Below are 25085 nucleotides of genomic sequence, written 5' to 3'. Positions count from 1 at the left end.
AATATCCAAGGAGGTTTTTTGTAGCTTGAAAACTCAAGTAAACATTTAGAAAAATAGGTGCAGTTGCCTAGGGAGTGACTTGGCTCCAATCTCTGCTAAACCCTATTTAGAGCGTAAATCCTCCCTTGCTTGGAGCTTTCTGCCCTTACTTTCTGGGACTTTCATTTGAAAGAATAAATATCAATTTTTTTTTTTTTCGCTTTACAAAATTTTCCCCCAGGACCTTTGACCTTCTGAAGGAGTTCTTAGCAACCATACTGGTTGGGGGGATGGAAAAGAGGGTAAGAACGGGTGGGAAGGAATTCCACTGCAGACTTCTCTGCTGGAGAAGCATCAATACCCACAACTGATTTATCAGGGCGAAAGCACCAAGGGTGAAACAATTCATGCTCTAGGACGATACTGGCCAATAAGATAGGCACTAGCCCCATGGTGCCAATTAAGTGTAAATTAATTAAAATGATATACAATTTAAAATTCAGCTCCCCAGTCACACTAATGTTCAATAGTCACCTGATGGTGGTGGCGACCATATTGGACTGAGCAGATGTGGAATGTTACCATATTCATCAAAAGTTCTGCTGGACACAGCTGAGTCTAATACAGAAGCCAGCATAGGCATCACCTGGGAGTTTGTTAAGGGAAATGCAGACTCTCAGGCCCTACCCTAGACCGGCTGAACCAGAATTTATTTTGTAACAAGAGCCCTGATGATTCCGACGCACATGAAAGTTGAGAAGCACCAGTCTGGAGTTACAATACTGCCTAGTTTTTACTTGGAGGAAGTCCCCTGATGCAGAATACCCAGCCTGACAGAAAGGACATGCAGAGAATGGGACAGGTACACACACTAAGACCTTCATGCAGCCACCTTGATCTCAAAAGTACCTGGTAAAGCCCTACTGGGGCATACAGGAGCTCTTCCCTTGACAAAGGAGCTGAAGTCCCCAGAAATCATCACACTAGCCGAGTTGCCACTGTCCCTTTTCGACACAGGTGTCCCTCTCTGGGGTGGCTGTAAAACAGGATATGATTCAGTCACGCTCAATAGCATGACCAAGCACTGCAGAATGTGCATTTGATAGACAAATGCCAAGGTCACACAGATAATAAATGGGAGAGGCAGGACATGAACCCTGACCTCTCTGACCCGAGGTGTGAGTGCCCAACTACTACACACACTGCTCTTGTGTCTGTACCCCCATGGATAGTGTCATGGTTAGGAGGGCAGACTCTGGAGTCAGACTACCCAAACTCAAGTTCTGGTCTGGTACTTAACTACATGTGTGACGTGAGTTATTTTCCTAAGTGGACATCTCACCATGTCTTACAGGGAATGTCTTACAGCTGAAGAAACCTGTTTTTCAAGGAGAGTCTCACCTGGAACCCTAAGGTAGAAACCAGGGACATCAGAGCTGCTTTGGTTGAAAAGGAGAGAGGAAGGCTCAGAATTCCTCCCTACCACACTTGCACCCTTAATCAATTATTCACCTCAAGACCAGACCAGTGCACCCCAGAATCCCCAGGGACATTTGAAAATGACTTACTAATGAACTCCCATCCCCTGGTCTTAGTATATTGAAGACTCCCAGACTTGGTACTTGCCAAGTCACCTTTTTCTATTTTGAAGGTCATAACTCATTCATTGAATGAATAGTTTATGCAAGAACACCAATAAAAGGAAACTAATTCTACAAACTACAATTTTGAAAATAAAGCCAATATAACAGGAACAAGATATACATATCACAAGAGGAATGTTTGATTTTGACCCATTCCTTATGTTTACAATTAACCTAAATGTCCAATAGAACCAACCTGCACACCTCAGTCTAATTTTTGCACTTTTTAAACAAGCAATAACATTCTAAAACACTTTTTTTTTTGCTTTGCGATATTTAAGATTCACATATTTGTTCAAGCACATAAATTCTGATTCAACAGTAGATCTACATATCTTGTTATTCTCTTAGTATCTTGCGTAGCATGTACTCCTGAGCAAGCACTTTGACATTGTGAATTTGCTGATCTTTAAAATAAAATGTATTTCAATTGTGGGTTTTTAATAAATTGAGCTGAAAGTGAAATTCATCCCCTCTTTCACCCTCTTCCCAGGAACAAACAGCTCTTATTAAAGTATACAAACTCAAGTCTATATACTCTAAAGAACATTTCTCACTAACATTTCTGATAAGGCAATAAATGCTCCAGAATCATCAAGATGCACTTGCAAAGATTATACTGCTTAATATCAATAACAAAAACAAAACAAAAAAGAAAAAAGGAAAGAAAGAAAAGACACTCCAAAATTGCAAGCTAAAATATATAGAACAGGCAGGGCAGTACTTTTTGAAGTTATATAAATGTTATATATTAGGTTGGTGCAAAAATAATTGCAGTATAAAAGGTTAAAAATAATTGCAAAAATTGCAATTACTTCTGCACCAACCTAATACTTATCGAATAATGTCATGCTTATTATGTGTGTGCCAAGCCTCCCATTCCTAGCACCCTACACCTTGGCACACCTTACTTACTTCTCTCCTGGTAACCCACTCGACCCAAATGTCACGCCCCACCTCGTGCGGGGCGGCCTGCGGGGTCTCAGCTCCCGCTCCCCACATAAGAACGCAGGATATGGTAAGGCCAAAAGGGAACACCCACGGAGCCATAGGTAGGGGAGTCATACTGCTATAGTCTCACTAGAGGCTGGATTCACACGACGTGCAACCTGCTGTCCGCTTTCTGCCAACCAACCGACTCTCTCCTCGACTTCCCTTGACTCCACTCCCTAACGAAGCCGCGGCAGTTATATTAGTGGCCAATGGCTCAAGGGCCACAGCTGACGGCCATCTACAACCCGAGCCAGCAGCTTTCCACGTGAGTCCGAGAGCCTGGAAACTCCTCTCTGGCGCTCTGCCCCCACACCTCCTCTCTGAAGTCTTCCCAATGCTGAGACATTTCATTCCTCCACCTGCCGGGCTTCTGTCTCACGTTGAAGACACCTCTCAGAGCACCTGCCTCCCTCTGAAGGCATCTCATTTGTAGTGTATCCCCGTGCTTTGCACTACGCTTTGCCTACAGTAGATGTGCAACACGTGAATTGAGCAAATGGACCTTATTGTTTTAGTCATCAGATTAAAGTAGTTAATATGGTTTTGAAAAGAACTAGATGCTCCCCAGAAGACAGCTTTAATATTTAGCAGGATATACAGAGTTTTACACCCACAGGGTAATAGAGCTGAAGGGGAATTTTAGAGACCGCCTGATCATTTTTAAGTATTCAGAAACTGAGGTTCAGAAATGACATCCTCAGAGATATGCAGCAAGGAAGTGGTAGGCCTAGAGCCAGAACTCAGGGCTTGAGATTTCTCACTTTATGAATGTCAGCCTCTGCTCTCACAAGCTCCTAGATGATGTCCCTTCCACAAATCACCAGCAGTGAGCAGCAAAGTGGATGCCTGGGCCAGGTGTGGCCTCACCTTGCTCTGGGGCAGGATGGTGATGTCGTCATAATCGATTTGCCACCAAATGTCCTGATTTGGTCTCAGCCACTTTCCCCTCTGCATCCTTAAAATCAGACCTACGATGACAGCTCCCAAAACAGAAATCAGGGGGGTTATGGTGAGAATCACAGCAGTCATAGCTGGAGGGCAGAGACATATCACCCATTACTCAGGCCTGCCTAAGAGAAGTGAGCACACTCTGGCCCCAGCCTGGCCCTGCCAAGCACATGCCTCAAAAGCTGTCCAGGTGCGCGTCCAAGTTAGGACACACTGAGTCCTCTCAGACTTGTCTCTTCCAGGAATGCTTTTCTGACCTCCTCTCTGGTCTCCGTAGCAACAGCACTCACCTCTCCCTTTGTATAGAAACTTCCAGTGGGGAGAACAGTGATAACTTCTAATACCACCACCGCCTTTTATTAAAACCTTTACTACGTTTAATAAACGAGAACAATTCCTTAAAGTTGTTCTCAGATATAAATCCATCTAATTCCAGGGCTGGACCCCTAAACATCGGGCAACACCCTTCTGTCCAGACTCTTTCTACCTCCTTAGAAATGAAGTTCCTGAGCCTCAAATCTCAGGAGCCAAGTTTCCCTAGAGCAGAGGCTCTCAACAGGGGAGGTGGGTGATGTTGCCTCCCTGGGGGATATTTGGCAACATCTGGAGACATTCTAGGTTGCTACAATTGGGGGGTTTCACTGGCTTGTAATGAGCCACTGGCATCTAAGCAGCCTACAATGCACAGGACAGCCCCATCCCCCAACCCCCCCACTCCACCACACACACAGAGATTATTCTGCCCAAAATGTCATCAGTGCTGCTGCTGTTGAGAAGCCCTGCTATAGCTAATCCTTTCCTGCTAGCTTCCCTGAGTGCCCACACTAACCTGTAAAAATAGGCTGAGTTTCACAGAGCTCATTGTAAAATCCACAGCCAGGTCTGCCTTCCGTAAAGGAGCCATGGGGCCAAGTAATGGTGGAGAAATTCCTCATGGGCCTTAACAACAACAAAAAAAGACAATGAAAGGTCAGTGCCCACTCGATTTATCCTACTTGTCTCTACCTCAGGTATAGTAGGGGCAAATAAAACACACGTCATTTGCAAAAAGCAGGCCTTGATCTCTTAATTCCAATGTCTGCTGATCCATCCAATTTTCCCACCTTATCTAGACCCTTCAAATCCAGCTTTCAGGTACTCTAATTCAAGGAAATGCAGTATCTTTCTGTGGGGTACCATAGCTAGCTGACTCGATCTTTTGATTTAAACCACATCCCTTCTGATTTAAAAGATAATGTGGCAATTCTGCAATGTTGCTGGGATTTTCTCCCATGTTTGATGCAGGTAAATCTTATTATAGAGCAGCTTGACATTTCACAGACCAAAACGTCTCCCCCTGCGTGAAGAATGCCGGTTTCTATAATACTGGGGACCTTGTTTGCCATGGTTGTTTTATTTTCTGGGCCAAGCCATTTTGATACATTTAAATTCCATAAGAGAAGGAGAGAAGAAAGTGTCAAATCTGGACTGGGGATGGTGAGAGTAGAGGCAAACAGATATTGAATTAAGCTTCAGGCTTCCTTTTAGTTTTATCATTGATTTATAACTGAGAGAACAAAAGCAGAGATTTTTTTTTCTGGGGATTCCTGAGTACTGGGAACCCAGGATGGCATCCAGATCCTGGTGTCCACTGGGCTCCCTGTTTTGGAGGCAGGCTGACTGAAAGAGTCTGTTTCACGGACTGTGGACCCAACCCCCTTGGGGGCCCTGGGCTCCATCACCACCCTGGGCCAGGGCCACTCCTCCAAACCACAGGCTAGTGTAACCTGCCCGACTGGATCCTCAGAGGAGGCCCAGGCTCCTCTGGAGGTGCAGGTAAGTGTGCTGTGTTCTAAACTTAAATCTGAAGTGGCCAAGCGACATCCACAATCAAGGCCAAGAGCACCTTAAAGGCCCAAAGTCAATCTTTGGGAATTCAGAGAGAACCAGACAATGTGTGGTGGACTATAGGAACTGGACCCCAAATTGGCTTCCCAGCAGGCTCCCAGGCCCTCCCTCTCCTCTCAGGTCTCTTCCTGTAGTATGATCTAAACTCGAAGACATGTCCCATCAGTACCTGATTTACTCTCTGGTAGCCGTCATAATGAACAACAGGAAGAAAGAAGGACCCATTTCTGGATTTCCGTAGAGCATAGACCGAGTAATCCATGCACCTTTCTCCCCGGGAGTCCACAAACACGGGGCCAGTAATTCCTAGAAAGAGAATATTCCACACAGTGAGGAAGACAGAGAGGACTCTGGGACTCAAAGTCCTGTCAGCAGAAACCCCTCCCCAGCAGCCAGCACGGAAAGCTAGCTGTGAGGCCATTTCAGGGCCTAGGACAGAGGGTCAAGAAGGAGAGTGAAAAAAAGGGATAGTTCAGAGGTTGTACCCCGGTGGGCCTCGGGGGCCACTTTGAGCAGCCAGCTGTACTTTGTTACCGGATGCTGAGGAGGCCCATTAGCATGTAAAACAAAAACAGTTTCTAAGTAATTTCCCATAAAACCCAAGATGTATGCTTCCCTAGGACAACCATGTAGGACAACAGGAGGCCCAATGACATGGAGGCAGGTGGCTGGCCCTGGGAACAGCCACCTCCTCCAGGCCCCTCCCACCCTCCTCACCACACCCCCTCCACACTGCCAGGCCCTGGGGCAGGAGTTTGCAAGTTTTGTCCTTAGAGCCGCCCTTCCTTCCTGGTTTTGGTTTGTGCTGGGGCACTGGCCGGGCTCTCAGTCCTGGCCCCAGTGTGGTCTTTGTTCTTGCTTAGGATGTGCTCAACCTGACGCACAAAAGACACATCCGAGATCCCAGAGGAGTGAAGTGCAGCTCCGCCACACCCCAAACTAGGACTCGTGGTCTGACATAAGACTTATTGCTGATTTATTTCCACTGGGGACAGGACATAAAATTACCATCTGTGAAGCACCTACTATGTGCCCGGCACTGTGGGCTCTTATGACTTCACTCCTCTCGTCCCTGTTGACCCTGCTAAGGAGGCACCACTATCCATTCCTAACAAACACGGCTTGGAAGCAAGACTCCCCCTAGTTTCCAGACACAGGAAGAGGCAGGCTTTTTGGGCCTCAAGTACCATGTCTTTCCCAGCGCCCCACAATGCCGGCTGCACACATGCGCACTGGTGTACTGCGTGTGGGCGTCAAGTGCAGCTCCCTCCGAGGTTTGCACAGGGAAGGGGCTGGAGCCTATGCAACAATTAGGGTCGCTGCTCTCAGCGTGTAGTACGTTCACTGCGCAAAGAAGGGATGAGGCCTCGATTTTCTAATTTGACCTCCTCCGCCGAGGGCCGCTTCCCAATTGGTGTAAAGGCCTTTGGCCCTGGTTAGCTCTGGGGCTGTTGTGCTGGATACAATGGCAGAAATGAACACGAGAAGCAGAAACAAATATCCTGATTCTGTTAAGGTCCGGTTCTGCAGCTCTTAGGGAGCAGAAGCCAGCTTGGAAGGGGGGCAGGGGGGGTGAGCCATCCAGGCTTGAGTCCCTGAAAGGAGCCCAGGCACCCCAGAAGGGCCTCACTGCCCTTCACATCTGCCCCTACTCCCACCATTAGGAATTTCTAAAAGGGCAGGAAAGAGGAAATAAATTGACCTGGCAGAGGAGATTAAACTGAGAGCAGGAAAACAGACTCCCCTCACCTCACCGCCTTTTTTTTTTTTAAGTAAATACTTCAGGGTCAGGAAGAAAAGAAGGGAGGGAAGCAGGTTAAAATTTCTACTTGGAAAAGGTATTGACAGGGCAAATGTGAACTGAGTCTATGAAAACCCCAAAGGGCAGGCCCCAGCTGTTCTCTTTAAATTTTTTTATAAAGTTTAGGTCATAATTTATTAAGCAAATGATAAGCCAAACAAAAGATAAATAGCTACCATTTAATGAGTAGATACTATGTGCCAAGCCCTAGATACATTTTAATTACTTTTCAATGTTATACATCAGTGAAGACATGAGCCCTAGAGAAAGGCCGGCCTTATTCTGAATTCTGGCTCTACCATGTAGTAACCTGGTGACTCTGAACAAGTAGATAACGTTTCTACCCTGGGTTTACTCACCTTCATAATATAACACAGAGAGTAATAGTACTACTTCCTGGGTTGTGTGAGAATTAAGTGAGATAACACACAGAAGCTCTTGGCACCCAGACTGGTAAAAGGTAAGCCCTTTATAAATGCTAGCTATTATTATTATATGCTGTAGGAGGTATTGTCTTACAAATGAGAAAACTGGAATACAAAAAGATGACAGCACCAGTCAACCCCCAGGGTGATTTCAAAACAGATCACATCCAAGCCTATCCTCGCCCTGGCAAGGAAAGTCAAGTAGGCTAAGCCCCATCTTTACAGGTTGCCAGTCATGAATGAGGCCCTGCTACTTACTGGCTGTGAAACGGAAGGGATCGTGAACGAGACCCCAGCACGCAGGTCCCACTCTCTGGAGTTTTATTCTTGCTGTACCAGTTTGAAAGGAACTATAAGAGAGACTTTCTGGGGGTGGGGGGTGGGGGTAGGGGATAGGATGCCCTAGAGGCCCCCTCACCTGGTCTTGACAGCCTTCTGGACAGAGCAGGAAGAGTCGACTAAGGCAGCTAGGAGGTTTAACCTCCACCACCCTTCTGGAAGACTGGAATCCCCACAAGAAGGAGGAATTCTATAACTCAGTGTGAGGAAGGCCCTAACGGTGGCCTTAAACCACAAGCCCAACATCTCAGAGCCCCACTGACTGGGGGGCAGGCCCGAGTTACAAAACCCCGCCAGCAGTCAAGCCACTACCCCTGCAGTGCAGTCCGATTGGAACCTTTCACTGTGCTGCCCAGCTGCCGCCCGTCCCGGAAATCTCCTCCAGGCTTTATCATGTCCTTCCCGGTCTGTGCACACAGCAGCACCGCGTCGTGAAGGTAGGCAGAGTAAGGGCTCACCTTCAAGGAGGGAAGCAAATACAGGGTTTTAAAAGGCCCACGGCCTGCTGACTCACAGCCCTTGGCTCAGTTAGGAGGAATTTCTCTCCAACCTCTGTACAGTGTAACATAATACATGTTCTCCATCCATTCCACAGAAAGTGGAGGGGCCTCCATGAGCCTGGGCCGGTGCTAATAACCTGATCGCAATTTTTGCTTTATCTCTTTAGGCCTCATTTTTCTGATTGGATCACACGCTCCTTCATGTCAGGAACATTTCTTTGGCCCATAGACAGGAGGAAGTATGGTTTAATTGAAAGATGATAGATTTTGGAGCCAGGCTGGCCCTGCTACTTACTGGCTGTGAAACTTAGGGTAAGTTCCATAACCTCTGAATCTCTCTGAATCACAGCTCACACATTTATAAAATAGGGTTAGCCACTGTCCTATTGAGTATAAGGATAGTTACATGAGGCAGGATAGGTATACTACCTATTGCACTAACTGGTACAGAGTAGGTCTTCAATACATGTTCTCAACTATTCAGTCAACAAACGTACAGGTGCCTACTAAGCTGAAGATACTGTTTTCCTTATAAGACCTGATACAGAGTTGACAGTAGATGTCTCGCCAAATACTCATTGATTAATCATCTTTTCGTGTGTGTTGCAGTCCACAATCGACTGCCTTGTTCCTAATGCAGCCCCTGTCATCAGTGGCCTGTCATCACCTTCAGGCTCAGCTTGTTCCCACACTGGAAGCAGCTCCAGCTCTGGCCCATGGTCTCTCAATAACAGATTCTCTGTGGAGCAGACACTTTGCCCCATGACCCCACACACACACTGGGACTACCACTGGTCGATCCTCTCTCTTCTGACTGCCTTCTCCCTGTCCCAGGCCATCGGCTTGCCTTGCCCTGTCCTAGCTGCACATTGCTGACTGCTCCATTCTGGTTCTCGGTCCTGGTATCCTGCTGGGAAAGGAAATTGTCATGGTCTGAGTCCCACTGGTTTCTGTTCTGCTGCTGCCATGTGCTACATTCTTAGACACTCAGAACCACAGCCTGGAGGCAGACGTCATTATCAGTCCCATTTCTCAGGTGAACAGACTGAGATGTAGGGAGGTTAAGCAATTCAATTCAAGGCCCTACAGATAGTAAATAGCAGAACTAGAATGGGAGCCCATGTCTCTGACTCCAAAAGCCACCTGGCCTCTCACCTAGTAACCTCTGTCCTCCTCCATGGTTCCTGGGGTGTAGATTTCACAACGCAGCATCAGACCACTGTTTATTCTGGGCTGTGGAAGATGAGGAAGAGTGTGTGTGTGTGTGTGTGTGTGTGTGTGTGTGTGTGTGTGTGATAGGGGGTGGGGAAATAAGAGGGGAGCTAAGAGGGAGAATGTGAAAACCAAACACAAATATCCTCAAAGAAGGGAAGGCAGGGGCCTGTACAGGATGACTCCCCGGCAGACCTGCTTCTCTGTGGAGATGGAGCTGTGGAAGGGCGGACCCCTCAGCCTTCAGTAGACATGTTGTTGGAAGCCTTCATCTGCAGGGCCTTCTCCGTAGGAGCTGAGGGCGATGAGAAGCATGGACTCATAGACGGTGGAGAAGTGCATCCCCTTCGGATTGGTCAATGCCTCCTTCCAAAAACTGTCCTGAAAAATCATAAATCAATGTAGTCATCCTGTAGAAAAATACCCTGAGTAACTGTGAAAAGGTAAGATTGAATTTGAATCTCTACATTCTAATCCTCAGAATCACAATGACTCTGGAAGGTATGACATGCAAGGTCCACATTTTTCTACCTGGCATTGAAGCAGTGGGAAGGGAGCCAATGGATGGATGGATGGATGAATGAATGAATGAATGAATGAACGAATAGATAGATATATTAGATAGACAGACAGACAGACAGACAGACAGATAGATAGATAGATAAATAAATAAATAAAATCAAGTTGACAGCAAGCAGCTAAGATATAAAAAGCTCACCTGTTAGAAATGGGTAGTAAAAACTTTAAAAACAGGACTGTCAATTCTTGATTTTCTGCTGTGGCTTAAGTGGTTTGTTATTTTCATTATTATCTATAGTATTACTATTATGAAAGTAATATCATATTTACGTACGTGTATATATGTATATAAAATCGTGGGATCTCCCCCGAGTTCCCTACTGCTCCCTCGTGTGCATTCTGAGAAGTCATCACACGTCCTAGGCATAGGTGCATGTGTGCATTTTGCATAAATAGCATCACACTATAATGCTGCTGTGCAGCGTGGTTCTTTTCCCCACTGAAGCCCATAAGCCTATATTAGGAACGCTTACAGGATGGATTTGTGTGATTCTTTTTTAAAGCAGCATGAGTTCAATCGCATAGATGTTGTGTGGTACATTTTTAGCTCCATATTCTTTCTGCCGCTACAAACTAATTGGAATTTGATCATCAAGGTTTTGGGAGAAAGCGACCAGGGCTCTGGAAGAGCTTCCCGCCAATGCTAAGACTTGACCCATCCTCTCCTCTCCTCATCTGTCCAAAGGGAGAGGTAAGAGGAAGAGTGAAGAGAAAGGGGTGGACAGCAATGGCAGAGGAAGGTAGGAAAATGTTCTGGGTAGTTTGCCATAGGTTTAGAATCCACACTGGCTGCCCAAAGAAATCTGAGACACTTTTGGCAATCCAAAACACTTGAAGATGAAAAGATAAAAGGAATGTGGAATATTATTGTACATCTTCCTTTATTTCTTTTTGTCCACTTCAGCTTCTTAGGGTCATATAAAACAAGCCCATTTAAGAAAGATAAAGGTACTGGAAAAATTATACAGCGTGTCCATAACTTTGTGTGAGTGCCTTTTTTCAGAAGCCTGCTAGTGTAAAGTGGAGGTTAAATACACAGACACTGAGGCTGTCCCACCTGGGTTTGAATACTAGCTCTTCCTCCTACTAGTCATGGACTTGGGCAAGTTATTTTACCTCTCAGGGCCTCAGTTTCCTCACCTGTAAAATGAGGAAAATAAAAGCCTCCAGAGGGTGGTGAAAGCTGAAATGAGTTTTAGTACATGAAGAGCTCACAGTGGGGCCTGGCACCCAGTAAATTCTCCATAAGCCAGAGCTGTTGGGGGAAAGGGCTCAGTCAGTCCCAGAGTCCAAAAGACCTGGTTTAGAATACCAGCTATGCTCCTCGGGAGCTCTGAGATCTTGGAGAAGGTACCTTACTTACCTAAGCCTCAATTTTGTATCTGTATGTTGGAATGCTAATAATATCTACCTTACAAGGCTGTTAGAAATATTGACTGTGATGATGCACGCAGGTAAGGCATGGAATACCTGCTTCAGGGGGCTCTTGGGAATATCAGTGCAATGGTGCATATAAAACATACAGCTCAGTCCTCATAGGAGGCACATGGAGCATCAGAGCCATTGCTGTTGTTACCAAAAGCACCAAATCACCCAACAGTTGGCTCATCAGACTGGTGTGTTGGTCTGTGCAGGCCTTGGTGAGGACTCCAACAGGGATACAGGGAGGCAGCCATACAAGAAAAGGAAGTGAGAGCCACTTGTGTTTGAGAGTCTTTTGGGGAGGGCTCAGTGACCTGGTAGAAGTGGCAGTTCTTCCTCAGCTGGTGTTTGCTGACAGATACAGAGGGCCAGGCTCCAGAGCCAGCAGCCTGGTTCAAGGTCTGGCTCAGCCTCTCTAACTGGGCCAAAGAACTCTGGGTAAGTGCTTTCAGCTCAGTCCCCTGATCTTAAGATGAAGACGCAGGAGTGCCTGCCTCATGGGGTTGTGGTGAGTCTTCAGTGAGCGAATGTAGCTGGCACATGGCAAATGCTCCATACTTGTTACCTCTTACAGCAGGAGCCGTTCAGGGGTCATCAACACCCACCGCCAACTGCTGCAAACTGATGAAAACGAATTCTCCTGTATTGGGTCCCAGGTTCTCTGCAGCCAGCAGAATAATTTTTGCATCCTCTGAGCTGCAGATTAAGATGATAAGTATAAGAGAAAACAAAGTAAGCCAATCGCACATACATGCACACACACACACACACACACACACACACACACACACACACACACTTTTAAAGTCTAGCCTGAAACTGCTCCAAATGAGACATGAACTCTTTGTTCCCTGAACACGCTTTAGGGAAGAGGAATGCCCAAACTATTCCCAGCATGCACACTTCTTGAACCACCAGCAGTACACAAATTGGCAGCTTTTGCCCAATGGAACAGAAGACCTCGCTGCAGCTCTCTCCCGAAGTACAAGTCAAGAAAGTCTCAGACCGATTCTGTGCTCTAGTTTCTCTGTTTCATTGACTCAGAACAACAGATCTGGCTTGTTAGTCTTCAGCCACACAGGAGGAGTTGACAGAGGACCTCGGATCAGGAGCATTCAGAATTTTTGAGTTGGGATGGTGGGGAAACGGAGTAGGCCATGGTACTTTTTCCTTCCACCCAAACCTGTCAACATGTGTTTTGAGGACACATGAATGAAATAGTGACATTCTTTAAATGAGATAAATTATCATCTATTTATCTGAGCTCCAACCATGTGCCAGGCACTGTGCAATGAGCAAGACAGAAGGCTCCTGCCCTCACGGAGCTGACAGTCAGATAGACACTATACAAGTGAACAATGGGGGACAACGGGGTTGCAGGTGGCACTCCAGGCCAAGGGATCAGCAAGTCCCAAAGTGCCAAGGCCAGAAACTCTCAGTTTATTGTAGAACAGAAGGGTGTCAGTTATTAATTCCTACTAGAAAGCAGACCCTTATAAGCACCACAACAAAAACAATGGCTGTCATAGGCTGACTGATTACTATGTCCCGACACGGTGCTAAGGCCATTACAGGCATGACCTTGTGGAATCCTCACCATTCTGTGAAGTAGGTAGGATGATTATCTTCCTTTTACAGATAAGGTATTTGAGGCACACAGAGCACACACCTAGAAAGGGTCAGAGACTGGTTTCAAACCTAGGCTATCTGTCTCCAGAGCCCATGCTCTGCACAACAGCCCAAGTCCAGTATCCAGCCCACCTGGCAGATGCTTCTAGAACTTATTCAGTGCATCATAACACTATAGCATGTGGGATTTCATTTTAGATTTAAAAAAAAAAAAATTTGTTGTTGGTGGTGATATTGAGTAAAACAGGAAACTTGCTTATATGTATCCTTAATTTTGTATCGTTTCCATCTGCTTTTTACATCCATAGAAAAATGAAAAGTTCCTATCTGCTTTTCCTATTTGTTTCTCCAAACGTAAGCAACAGAAGACTCTTTCCTACTTACCCCTAGCAACTGCTGACATGGTCCTAAGATTCTCTTGCAGAAGGGCCACGTCATGGTTGGTGTATCTCACCCTGGCAGTGATGGTGAAATGGGATTTGAGTTCATTCTCTACAACCCTCCACAACTCATCCACTCTATGCCAGGAGGAAATCCCAGAGTGACCTCCAAACATCCCAACGTGCTTCCAGCCCAGGTACCAGAGACATTTCCGGAGAACATCACCAACTTCATGCATGGGTGGCACGAGTTTCACATAGGTGTCATCCAAGAAGTCATTCTCTAGTTTTGCTGTTTGTCCAATAAAGTCAAACACGGGGATATTCCACTCAGAGGCCAGCAAACCAATAACCTTGAAAGTAACCAAAAGGATGTCTTTTCATTATTGAATTTATGCTACATTCAAACCCAATTGAATGGTATCTGCATAAACTTTGGATTCAGAGATGCTATGGGTCATACTGGAGCTTCTCTTTTGGAATATTGTTGATAGATAGTGTTTTGTGTGTAACCAACTTGAGGATGCAGGACTTCAGAGGAGAAGCATAAAAACAGCATTTATTGAGAGCTTATTATATGCCAAGCACTTTACTAAGAGCTTACACATATCATCTCAATTCTTGCAACATTTCTATGAGGTAGGTATGGTCATTATCCCATTTTATAGATGAAAACATGGGGCACAGAGATGTAAGTTACAAAGCTAGCAAATAGTGGAGCAGGATTGGAATTCAGGCAAATATGGTTCCAGAGCCCACACTCATAGCTACTAGTTACTCTCTTAGTTTTTCTTTCTTAGTTTGTTCCTTATTCATTTCTCATCCATTTTTCATTAGGAGCCAACAACTTACAAGGAACTTTGGAGACCTTGCTCTTAAAGGAGTTTATGATCTATTACAGCAGCTAAGACATATAAAAACAGCTTTAGGGTTAAATATACCCTTCACTATTTATAGTCAATTGATTTATAGGAGGTTAGGAAAGTAAGAAATTACTTCTGATTTGGGAATTAGGGATGTGGAAGTGAGGATGGAGGGATGAAGAAGGGCTCTATGGTATTTTAGTAGGGTCGGCTTTGGGCAGCAAGAAATGTATCAAATGGAGAATTCCAGGAGAGAACAAGATTCAAATTGAATGGGGAACTTGAGTCTACAGCACCGACTAATGAGAGTTCTGCAGTATTTTTCAGAGTGAGACCTGTGACACTCTCCTTCCTCTTCAGCCTTTGCATTAATACCTCTCAAAGCACAAGACAGGCAAGAGCTTCCACAAAGCCAACCCCATTAGCTGAACAAATACAAGTCATTCCTTTCTGTCATTGTCTTGCCTTAGTTTATTGTCACCTGTCACACTTCATTCTTTCCCACTTACTGTTACCATCACTGAATAATTTATTATGTGCACCAAAGGGAAACCTACACAAACAAATGACATTTTTTCTATTTGAAATCAAGCACTCATTTTCCTCTTAATTTTTTCTGAGCCACATGGCTGACAATATTAGAGTGAAGAATTAGTCCAAACAATCAACAAGGTTGTTAGTGACACCCACAATCTAGTGAGTGAACTTATAATTATTTATTTCAAAGGCTTTTAAAAAAGAGAATATGAACTGTTCTAATTGCATGGTCTAATTCCCATCTCAAAGAAGTGGTACCCAAGACCTACACAGTAATTTATCATAAAGCCATCCTTGTCAAGAGATTATTCAAGGCTGTACCATTATCTTAAAGACCACCCCTTCCAATGGAAACTCAGCTAGAGCTTCCAGAAGGCTGCATACCTCTGCTGCTTCTGGACATGTGGGTCCAAACAGGGCAGAAATCTGTTCTCTCTGGACCTGGTCGGTGAAAATAGCAAGAGACTCCCTGGCACTGCAGGCTGTGTTGGTATAAGTGAATTCCCAGCTGAGGTTTCCAAGGTCCACCGGCTCGGAGTTGATCTTGTCCACGGCAGTTTGGAGGCCCGCACCCAGCCTTTGCACACTGAAAGCATGGGAGCTGTTCCAGGGAACTTGCAAAGCCACAGTGCGTTTAGCAGCTGCAAGACAAGTCACCAGCACAGTGACAACGAGTGTCAGAACTAGTGTCGGGTGGGCATCATGGCATCCGACCCCCAAACAGAGCCCAGATCTAAGTGTGGCTTCAGCACCAGTCCTGGGAGCCATGCATGACATCCAACTCCTGGCTCACTGCAAATCTGTGAGAGGCGTAGCCTCCTGACCACTCATGCCAGGAGCTTAAATGACAATGCAGAGTTCCCTGGGGACCACAGCTTGCTTTCTACTCAGTGCCATTAATTAACTGAAACCTTCCCTTTCAGAATCTGCCCCAACACATCTAGGAGCAGCAGTCTTGAGGAAAGAAGCTAGGACAGGGAGCCAACAAGTCCCTGGTAATTGATCCAGTGATACCATTGACAACTTTATGGTCCTAGGCAAGTCACAGAATTCCCCCCTACCCTCGGATCCCTCTCCGCAAGCAAAAAGAGAATCATGGAAACCACTCAAGTGTAAGCAGATGGCCTGGGCTGGAATTCTGACTCTGGCACATAATTAGTTGTGTGATCTAGCTCATGTGACCTCTCTCTATGTCGTCATCTTCTGATCCATAATGGGGGTAAAACTGTAATGGGATCTTCCCCAAAACATATGGTAAGGATTAACAGAGATCATACAAATCCAGCACTTGGCACAATGCCTGGGCAAAGAGAGTCATTTTGTCAATGTTAGCTGACAGTGACGATGGTGACAATAATGACAAAGACTGATGCTGGACTGATGATGGTGATTTTGTAATAATGATAATAATTATCACCCGTTGAATTAATCTTCTAATTTTTCTAGAACAAGGGATCTAATGGCTATGAGAGGGTTTACTCACAACTGGCACAGTCTGTGTCCCTCACCCTGGCATAGGGCACCAGGGAGAGGTTACTGAGAGATGAATATTAACTCTCCTTCTGCACAGGTCAGGGCAAAGAGCCAGGGGCAGCTCTTTGTTGAAGAATTACATGTGAAGTATTACAGATGTAACACTTTACATATAAAGTATTACTTCATATGAAGCATTAAAGGGATGGCAAGACCCTTGGGAAGCCATTGCTATCCCCAGGGAAGATGAGCCAGCCATCAACGGGCAAATGCACATCAATATAAAGGGTTCAGTTCTCACCGATCATGGACTTTCTTTTGGATCTCCCTGACGGAAGAAGCTGGCATCTGCCATTCATCTCAGGGTTATGTATTTTAGCACAGAAGACTTGCTATGATTCTCAAAGCTTGATCTAAGCACCACCTACATCAGTCTCTCCTGATGTGGAAAATACAGATTCCAGGGCCCCACTCCAGACCCTATGATCAGAATGTCTTGGGTTTGCTCTGGGAATCCACATTTAATATCATATATCCCTAAGTATACTAAAGTTTGAGAAGCTCCGAGACAATCTGAAGTGAAAAGCGGGAAATAAGAGCCGATAATTATTCTCTACTTATTTCCTCAGTTGCCTTAGCGCTGGCTTCCCTCGAGGGGCCATTTCTAACACCACGGGTTAGAGGGATTGCTTTTCTCCAAACAAATTCAAATTCACCATAACTGCTTCTTCACTGAGCCTCAGAACCTCTCTGTCCTCTTGGTAGGACAGCTTAGTATCAATTTGCAAAGTCATCTCTATCTGAGACTGAAAACACCTTTGCTCTAATCACAGGCAGAATTCCTTGGATTTTTTTGCCTCAGATGTTTACCAAGATATATGTGGCCTTGGGCAAGTCAGTTAAATCTGTGCTTTAGTTTCCTCACCTTCCGAATAAGTTTAACAATGCCTCCCTCAAGGGATGTTGTGAAATTACTTGTACATAATTAGCGTGGTGCCTCATATTTAGTAGAAATTCAGTAAAGAAACACTCTTAATGGGTGTGTCTTATATAAGTCATGATCTCAAAAGTAGAATTCTAGGAACAATATTTTATTATATATTCTGTGTTCCCTCTCCCCCTCTCATATATAAACTTCTTAAAATCTGTACTCCCACTCTGGATCATTTTAGATTCTTTGTGTTTTCAGATTTCCCTTCCCTGAGAATCTTTGAAGCCAGGAGACTATGTGTCCCTCTTTGAATCCTCAGATCCAGCATAGTTTTGGGCCTTTACATATGCAAATTAATATTAATCGTAATAAACGTAAGTTTTTTGTTTTTTGGTGTTTATTTTTTGTATTCATAAGTGCTTACAAATGAGCGTGGTCAGAACAAGAAGAAAACACTGATGATGGAAGGAGAACTGACTCTGGGTAGTAAACACACAATGTGATATATAGATGATGTATTACAGAACTGTACACTTGAAACCTATGTAAATTTACTGACCACTGTCACCTGAATACATTTAATTGAAAACAAAATAAAAACAGAAGAAAACACTGAAGATGTTCAGCATTGGTGAGAGTTGAAGAAATAAACATACACGGCTGGTAGGGAGTGTTGATAGCCATTTTTCAATATGCACCCAAAAGCCTTAAAAATATGTGCATCTTTGACTCAGAAATTTCAATTTTGGAGACTTATCCTGAAGAAATAAGGTAGTATAATAAGATTTTACTACAGTACTTGTTTATATGTCAAAAATTAGACACAACTTTTATGTCCAACAGCGGGGGCCTGGATAAATAATATAGAGGAATCCATATGACTAAAGACCAAGCAGTCATTAAAAAGGAATGCATTTATGGACTGAGGAAGATGGTCACAATGTATTAATCAAAGAGGCACATTATAAAACAACAGGTATAGTATTCCCTTTTTGCTGGTTTTTGTTTTTAAAAAAGCACACAAAGTTGCATGCAAAGATTACATACACCAAGCCACTAAAAGTGGCTCTTTCTGGATGATGGGACCTATGAGTGCTGTTTATTCTCTTTGCTTATCATCATTTTCATATTTTTGTCTTCATACCTGCGATAAGGAATACAAGTGAAAGTTTTAATTAAAATGAAACCCTACAGACTTGCGTTTGTGGAGTGAAAGCATGGCGGTTCAACTTACGCTGTCTGAGTTCTCAGGTCGGGAGCACCTCATGCTGGCCTGGGCCCTCACACTTGTAGGCAGTTGGCTTACCTCTGTGGGCTCTAATTACCTCTGCTGAGTTCAGCCCGCCCCTTCCATTTCTCCATTGGCCCTAGAAAAGGAGAGAGACAGAGATGCTGTGGTCCAGGTAATGGCAATCACCTAGAAATCATTAGGTGATTACTATCTATAGTAACAGGCCCACCCACTTTGTGCATAGGGCTTCATTGGCTGGAGTGGAAATGCCTGAGGTTAAAATCAATTTAGTGGGATTTACAGGGACAGTGGCTGCTGGAGGGAGCACGATGTTCTCCACTTTGTTTCTCCAGTCCTTCCCTCCTTCTAGGAGATTCTTGTGCCTACAAGTTACAAGTACCATGGTGGTTGAAGGAAGAGGCCATATTGTTTCATCCAACAATACTTTGGAACAAAGGTAGCCTGTGCGTGGCCAGCGGGAGTGCAGAGCTTGATTCTCTGTGTCAGTGGGGGTGGCGCTTTGATGCCTAGCTACTTTATCCCACCTCTGTTTCCTGAAGAGACTATTACAGAGGAAGCGTTCTTTCTGCCTGACTTATGGTTTCCCTGATGCTAACCAGCCTGGACCATAAACTAGACACAGGGCCAGCTGTTCAACATCCAAGATCAGATAAAACTGGCTATACCCAGGGTTGTGGGGTTTTCATAAAACCTCTAGCATTTTCCCAGCTGCTTGCCCTCCTTTCCTGCTTTCCCCTTGCATCCCTTCAATTTGTAAATGAGTGGTCTGACCGTATTTAGAGAAAAAGTGAGGGTTTAGAATGTGTGGATGAGAACTTCTCCAGAAAGTGAGAGGCAGGAAAAAGTGTTTGGCCCCCTTGGAATAGTGAAATGAGCCTGTCATATCCCAGAGGGAAAGACAAAGGGAGAGACAAGCCATCACCTCGGCCCTCACACCCTCCCTCAAATCTCAGGATGTGAAAAGGCATCAGCCTCAGGCTTCTTGAGTGAATAAGCCTGTCATTGAGCCTCTGTTTCCTTTTCTATGACGTGGGGAAATGGCAGGGGGCAGAGATCTGTGACCTTACCAGCTTCTTGTCCTAAAATCCTAGGACACTGGTGGCTTCCTAACTGACCCACGGACTCCACCCTTGGCAGTACAGCAGGTTCCTTTCCGGAATTTGCATACAGATGCCTAAGGGGAGATTTCCTGAAAGTCTGGAACACCTTGTACTGACCAGCCTAGGAAGCGCGAATAAAAGGCGGCTATATTACCTGTTGGGGTGTGGACGTCAAACGTTCCTGTCACGGTCTCAGTTCTTGCAAACAGCTGAGCTCACTTCACTGAATACGAAGCTCCTAGTGAGTAAATGTTTGAGGAGCCATGAAACAGTGGAACAGAGTTTGAACTGATACAGAGCAGGAGATCATATGTCTTACATCTGCAGCAACGCAACGTCCTTGGATCCAAAAGCCATTCCTTTTGGTAACCGCACACACGCTACTCCGAGAAGGCGGGGGACGGGCACTGGCCTTGGCTTTCTGATGAGGACACTCTGGTCCTGTTTCTGAAGAGGTTTGTGTGAGGGGAAGAGGACCTTCCCTCCTGGGGACTCCACCTGTCTCTTAACGTACTTCAGCCACCTAGTATTTATCCCGTGCGCTGAAATAGACTCTTCCTCTGGCCTGTGATGTGTGCTCTTGCCCACACCTGTTTCCACCAGGAATGTAGTGTCTTTGATACCTGAGCAGCTGCTTTTTTGACCATCCGGGGCTTCTGATCAATATTTTCCAGTTTTAGTCTGGCTACAAAATAATCTGAAGTTTAGCAGATTGGTCTGGCCTAAATGCCAGGTTTCTGATCTGAATACTTATTTTGTTGTCTTTGATCCTGCCTCCCAGATAAAGCCCCCGTGTCCCAATAAAGCACTGGCATGAAGAGGAAAAACTTGCTGAAAGTGCTGGGGAGATGGGGCAGCGGCTTGCTCTGGCTACTCAATAATCAAAGATACTAAATGATTAACAGTGATATAATTACTTTCCATAACATGTTAAGTTTTCTAAAAACCCCTTTGTTGCCACAGTGTCCCAACACTGAGCGAATAAACAATGTGTCTGTCCTCGCTTAATCCATCTTTCTCTGCTGATTACACAGAGAAGGATAGGCTTCTCCATCCGAGCCAATCAGGGACCTGTGTGGCCTTAGGCTTGGTGTCTGGGTGCCTTCTCTAAAGTGAAGCAGGATGTCCCTTCTGACTCCTCCACCCTCCTGAGCTTTTGTCTGAAGAGACCAGAACCCCTCCCATTTCCTGTCATTTCCACTCGGCTCACATTAAAGCCTCCCAAATAGCTCCCTAGCTAGACGCTCAGAGCTGCTCTCTATGCTGTGAGCACGGGGAACCAAGGCTGCCACGCAGAGGACGATGTCCTTAAGTATTGATGCTTCTATCAGCGGTTTTTCCCCCCAAGTATTGGTGCTTCTATCAGAGGTTTCTCCCACGCCCTCCTATAGGAAGCAGAGGAGCAGAATGGTTGGGAGCGCAGTTTGAAATGAAACTTCAGCTGCCTTGGAAAAGTTGTATACTGTCTGCACTTCAATTCCCTCATTTCTAATTACCCTGATGCGTTCACGTGAGGATTAGATGAGGTAACAGGTAGAGCACACAACATGGTGTGTGGCATTGAACAAACAGTCAGTGGGTGGTAGCAGTTTTATAACAAGGGACTATTGTTTCAGTCAAGATCGCACACTCCATTGGATGGATGCTATACAAACACAAAAGAACAAACCACTGCTACTACAGCAACTAGAGGGACAGGCAAAACTCAAGGCTGTCTTCAGGTTCCTGTGGAGCAGTTATAACTTGTTCACTGCTGCCACCAGGCAACGCCACCTTTTGCTTATATTCTGTCAGTATTAAGGCGGATAACCTTTGGTCTAAATCAGTGTTGTCCAAGAAAAATAAGAGTGTTCGCCACATTATGTCATTCAGAAATTTCCAGCAGACACTTTTTAAAAAGTAAAAGGAACCCGTAAGATTACTTACCTAGTTATGTTATTTTCTTCACACCAAGTCTCCAAAATTTGGTGTGTATTCTGTACTTAAACATATCTCAATACAGACTTGCCTCATTTCAAGTTCTCAGTAGCCACATGGAGCTACTGGTCACATGTGTGGAATGGTGAGGTCTCCATCTTCGCTCTGAGCTACACTCCTAACTTGCTCACACACAGTGGTATTTCCTGTGGGATTGTTGAAGGTTCTGGGCACTTAGAACTGACACCTCTCTCAGGGACCTTTACACTTTCCGTCTGATTCTTAAATGCTCCTGGGAAGTTCTTGCTGATAAAGGAGTAGGTTGCCTATGTCACTGTGTTCCAACCTTGCAGACCCTGAGAATAATAGTGTTTATATGGCACACCGAGACCCCTAGATGAGGCCATCCATGACCACACCGGGCCACTCCGAGGGCTGAAGGGTCAGTATTGCTTAGCCCATCAGTGTGCCATGGCTTGCCAGTTGGGAAGGTCAGATCTAAGTCTGCAAGGCAATTTGCTTTGTGTGTGTGTGTGTGTGTGTGTGTGTGTGTGTTGTCGGGGGGTTGAGGGTCATATCTGGGTTTGGGGAAGTTTTTATTGCAATCTGTGCAAGAACCATTCTTGTCGAGCCCGTGCTCATGCTTCAGTAACACTTCCTTCCCACAAATAATGAGCAAGTGGCCGCAAGAACTCCGGTACCCAAGCTGTTGCTGTCAGTGACCGAGTTGAGCAAAACGAGCTTCTACAGACAGTGAGCTGTGGGGCCAGCTTCTCCCCCGTGCGCTGTGAAGCCCCGTGGTGCAGGATTGACAGCAGAGCCAGCGTAGAGCTGTGGGTTTTCACGGCACAGCAGACAACTAAGCAGAAAAGGCTGGGCGGTGGGGTGTGCACAGCAGAATATATGATACACTGGCCCCCTCTGGTTGAGTGAATCGAAACTCTGTGTGGGAAATGATCTCCGTGGTAAGAAGCACATTCAGGCAGATGGGATGCCTTTCTGAGGAGGGAAAAGGAAGCTGTTGTTTCACCCTTGCCATCAGGTTCACGTGGCTGGCATTGGATCCTACTTCCTCTAGGGCAATAGTTCTTAATTTTCTTTGGGAGACCAACGAAATTTGCTGAGAGAAATGCATATATAAATACAAAAGATTGCAAGGGGTTTATGGAATAGATTATACTCCATCACAGATACGTGCTTGGGCTCTGGATTCAAAATCTGATGCTGAGACTGTGTCACCTGTGAGCCAAGTGCCTTGGGCAAGTTACTTGGCCTCTCTTACCTTTCCCTCTTCTGCAAAATGATAATAATAAGTTCTTCATAGGGTTACTATGGGGTTAAATAAGATATTGCAGACAAAGCTCGTAGCACAGTGCCAGCCCAGGGGAAGTGCTTAATAATCTCCACGTCATGATCACCTGGAAGGCCTTCAGAAAGGAGCTGACATAAGATTGCTCCCCTGGAGGACGTCCTTTGAGCGCCATTAGCCTTTGGAAACATCAGATAATGAAGGAAAGGGTGGGTATGGAACTACGATAATTGGAAGGGCCAATTATGGCACCCTTGTTAAGAGTTTAAGGAACTTCGCCCCTTCCTTTCACATCTCAGTAGAAGAGTAAACTTCAACGTCAGCTCTGCCATGTGGGAAGCTAAAGGTCAGTCCATCACAGCTTTATTTTTGCTCATTGGCCATCACAACCTCTGCCCTGCTGTACAGCTACCTGTAGGTAGGGGCATCTTGCCTCCTTTCTTTCTGATCCATCGTTGCTCAGTTAACATGAACTGATTCAGCCTCTACTTCTAGGACCCTGCTTCTCTTTCTTCTTGGCTCATGTTGCCCAACTTCTGAAGATTTGGATTTGCTGTCAAAGCAGATTAAGAACCTTCCTAAACAAGTGTACCCACGCCCGTATGTCCCAGCTACTCCAGACATGTTGTGCTTTCCATTTTCCTTCTCATCTCCACATTTCTTCTTTGCCCTCACCAGGAATGCTTATGATGAGCATTGTTGGGTAGCTCTTGCATAATCTAAATCTAAGGAAGTATTCTAACGCAGAGGAGCCAGAGGTTTAAGATGGCTCTTCTGGATTCTGAGGGCAGAAGTTTTATTAAAAGGAGAAACTCCGCTTTCCTTTAGAAGGACTTCATCAATTCAGTGCTACCTGCCTGGAACCTAGAAACACCGCCCTAAAACCTTTAAATAATATTTGGCACCCTGACTGATTCATTCTCCCCACAACCTGCTCTAAAATCTGCTTTGCAAACAGCCATGCCCTCTAAAGAAGGGCTCTTTTTCACAGACAAGCTACAAATCACCTGGCTTTACAAAATAGCCTGAAATTATTTAAAAAAAATAAATAATGCTTGGCCCCACCACCACCATCATTACCCCATGACCAAGCTATAGGATCTGGGGAAGGTGATGAACTTTCTCTGAGCTTCCATTTTTCTCATCTATATAAATCATAACTACCTGGCAGTTTTCCTGTGGGGCCCAAATGAAGTCTTTGTCGCAGGGCCTGGCTCCCAGCAGCCATGGAAGGTTTGGGTATTGAAGGTATTGTCCCCACTTACATCTCACAGGTTTGTTCAGAAATAGTCTGGAAGTGTTTTATAAACTGGGAGGCACTATGTAAATACACGGTGGCACTATGTGAAGTTGGCCCACTTATAAGGCCTGTCCTTCCCTGCTTTCAAAAATGGGAAAAACCTGGTTTCTGCTTCTGAAGCACTGTCAGTGCCTATCATAAGAAGTATCTTGACTGTTTCCAGGCTCTGTTACAAAACTCTGGAATGTTGGCCTCTAGTGTTTTAGAGCTACTGGATATGAAATGTGTGGTTCCTTTGTCCCTAAGAAAGGGGAGGGAATGTATACAAACCAACCAGAGCAGCATGTGAGTGTCAGAACCACAGCTAATGGGTTAGACTCTTCAACTCCTCGGGCACGTCATCTATGAATGACCTTCAACAATGAAGGTTTGCACTGTTTTAGGGGCTATGGGATACCCAATCTCAAAAGAATTTTTCTTTTTTATTGAATTCTAAACGCATATGGCTGTGGGAAGGAAGAACTGAAAAGTATTGCAAAGGAGGCTTTATCTACCACATTTTTTGAGAGAGATTCCATAGGATACAACGATTAATTGAGAGGTGGGGTAGTGGGCTGGGGTGCTGGAGACCTGGGTTCTGGATGTTTTTCTCCTACTGAATCGACAGCTTACCTTACTTTGCCTTTTGGGCTCTCAGGTACCCTCAAGAATAAAATTAAGGCTGTG

General features: G+C 45.2%; 1 protein-coding gene across 1 annotated transcript in view; it reads right to left on the bottom strand.

Annotated features, from left to right (window-relative positions):
- LOC109444060 (guanylate cyclase 2G-like) overlaps positions 1-15936 on the bottom strand; it is a 43421-nt gene extending 27485 nt beyond the window's left edge. The window contains 11 exon segments of the mRNA XM_088791859.1: positions 889-925; positions 927-1015; positions 3483-3646; positions 4331-4345; positions 4393-4506; positions 5625-5798; positions 8353-8473; positions 9923-10108; positions 12334-12443; positions 13742-14090; positions 15522-15936. Coding sequence (XP_088647985.1) covers positions 889-925; positions 927-1015; positions 3483-3646; positions 4331-4345; positions 4393-4506; positions 5625-5798; positions 8353-8473; positions 9923-10108; positions 12334-12443; positions 13742-14090; positions 15522-15914 — 1752 coding nt within the window. The 5' untranslated portion in view covers positions 15915-15936.
- Positions 15937-25085: the final 9149 nt, after the last annotated feature.

This window comes from Rhinolophus sinicus, chromosome 15 (assembly GCF_057876585.1).
Source record: "Rhinolophus sinicus isolate RSI-liver-muscle chromosome 15, RSI-T2T, whole genome shotgun sequence".
Taxonomy (NCBI): Eukaryota; Metazoa; Chordata; class Mammalia; order Chiroptera; family Rhinolophidae; genus Rhinolophus; species Rhinolophus sinicus.
This window is presented reverse-complemented; position numbering and strand designations above follow the sequence as displayed.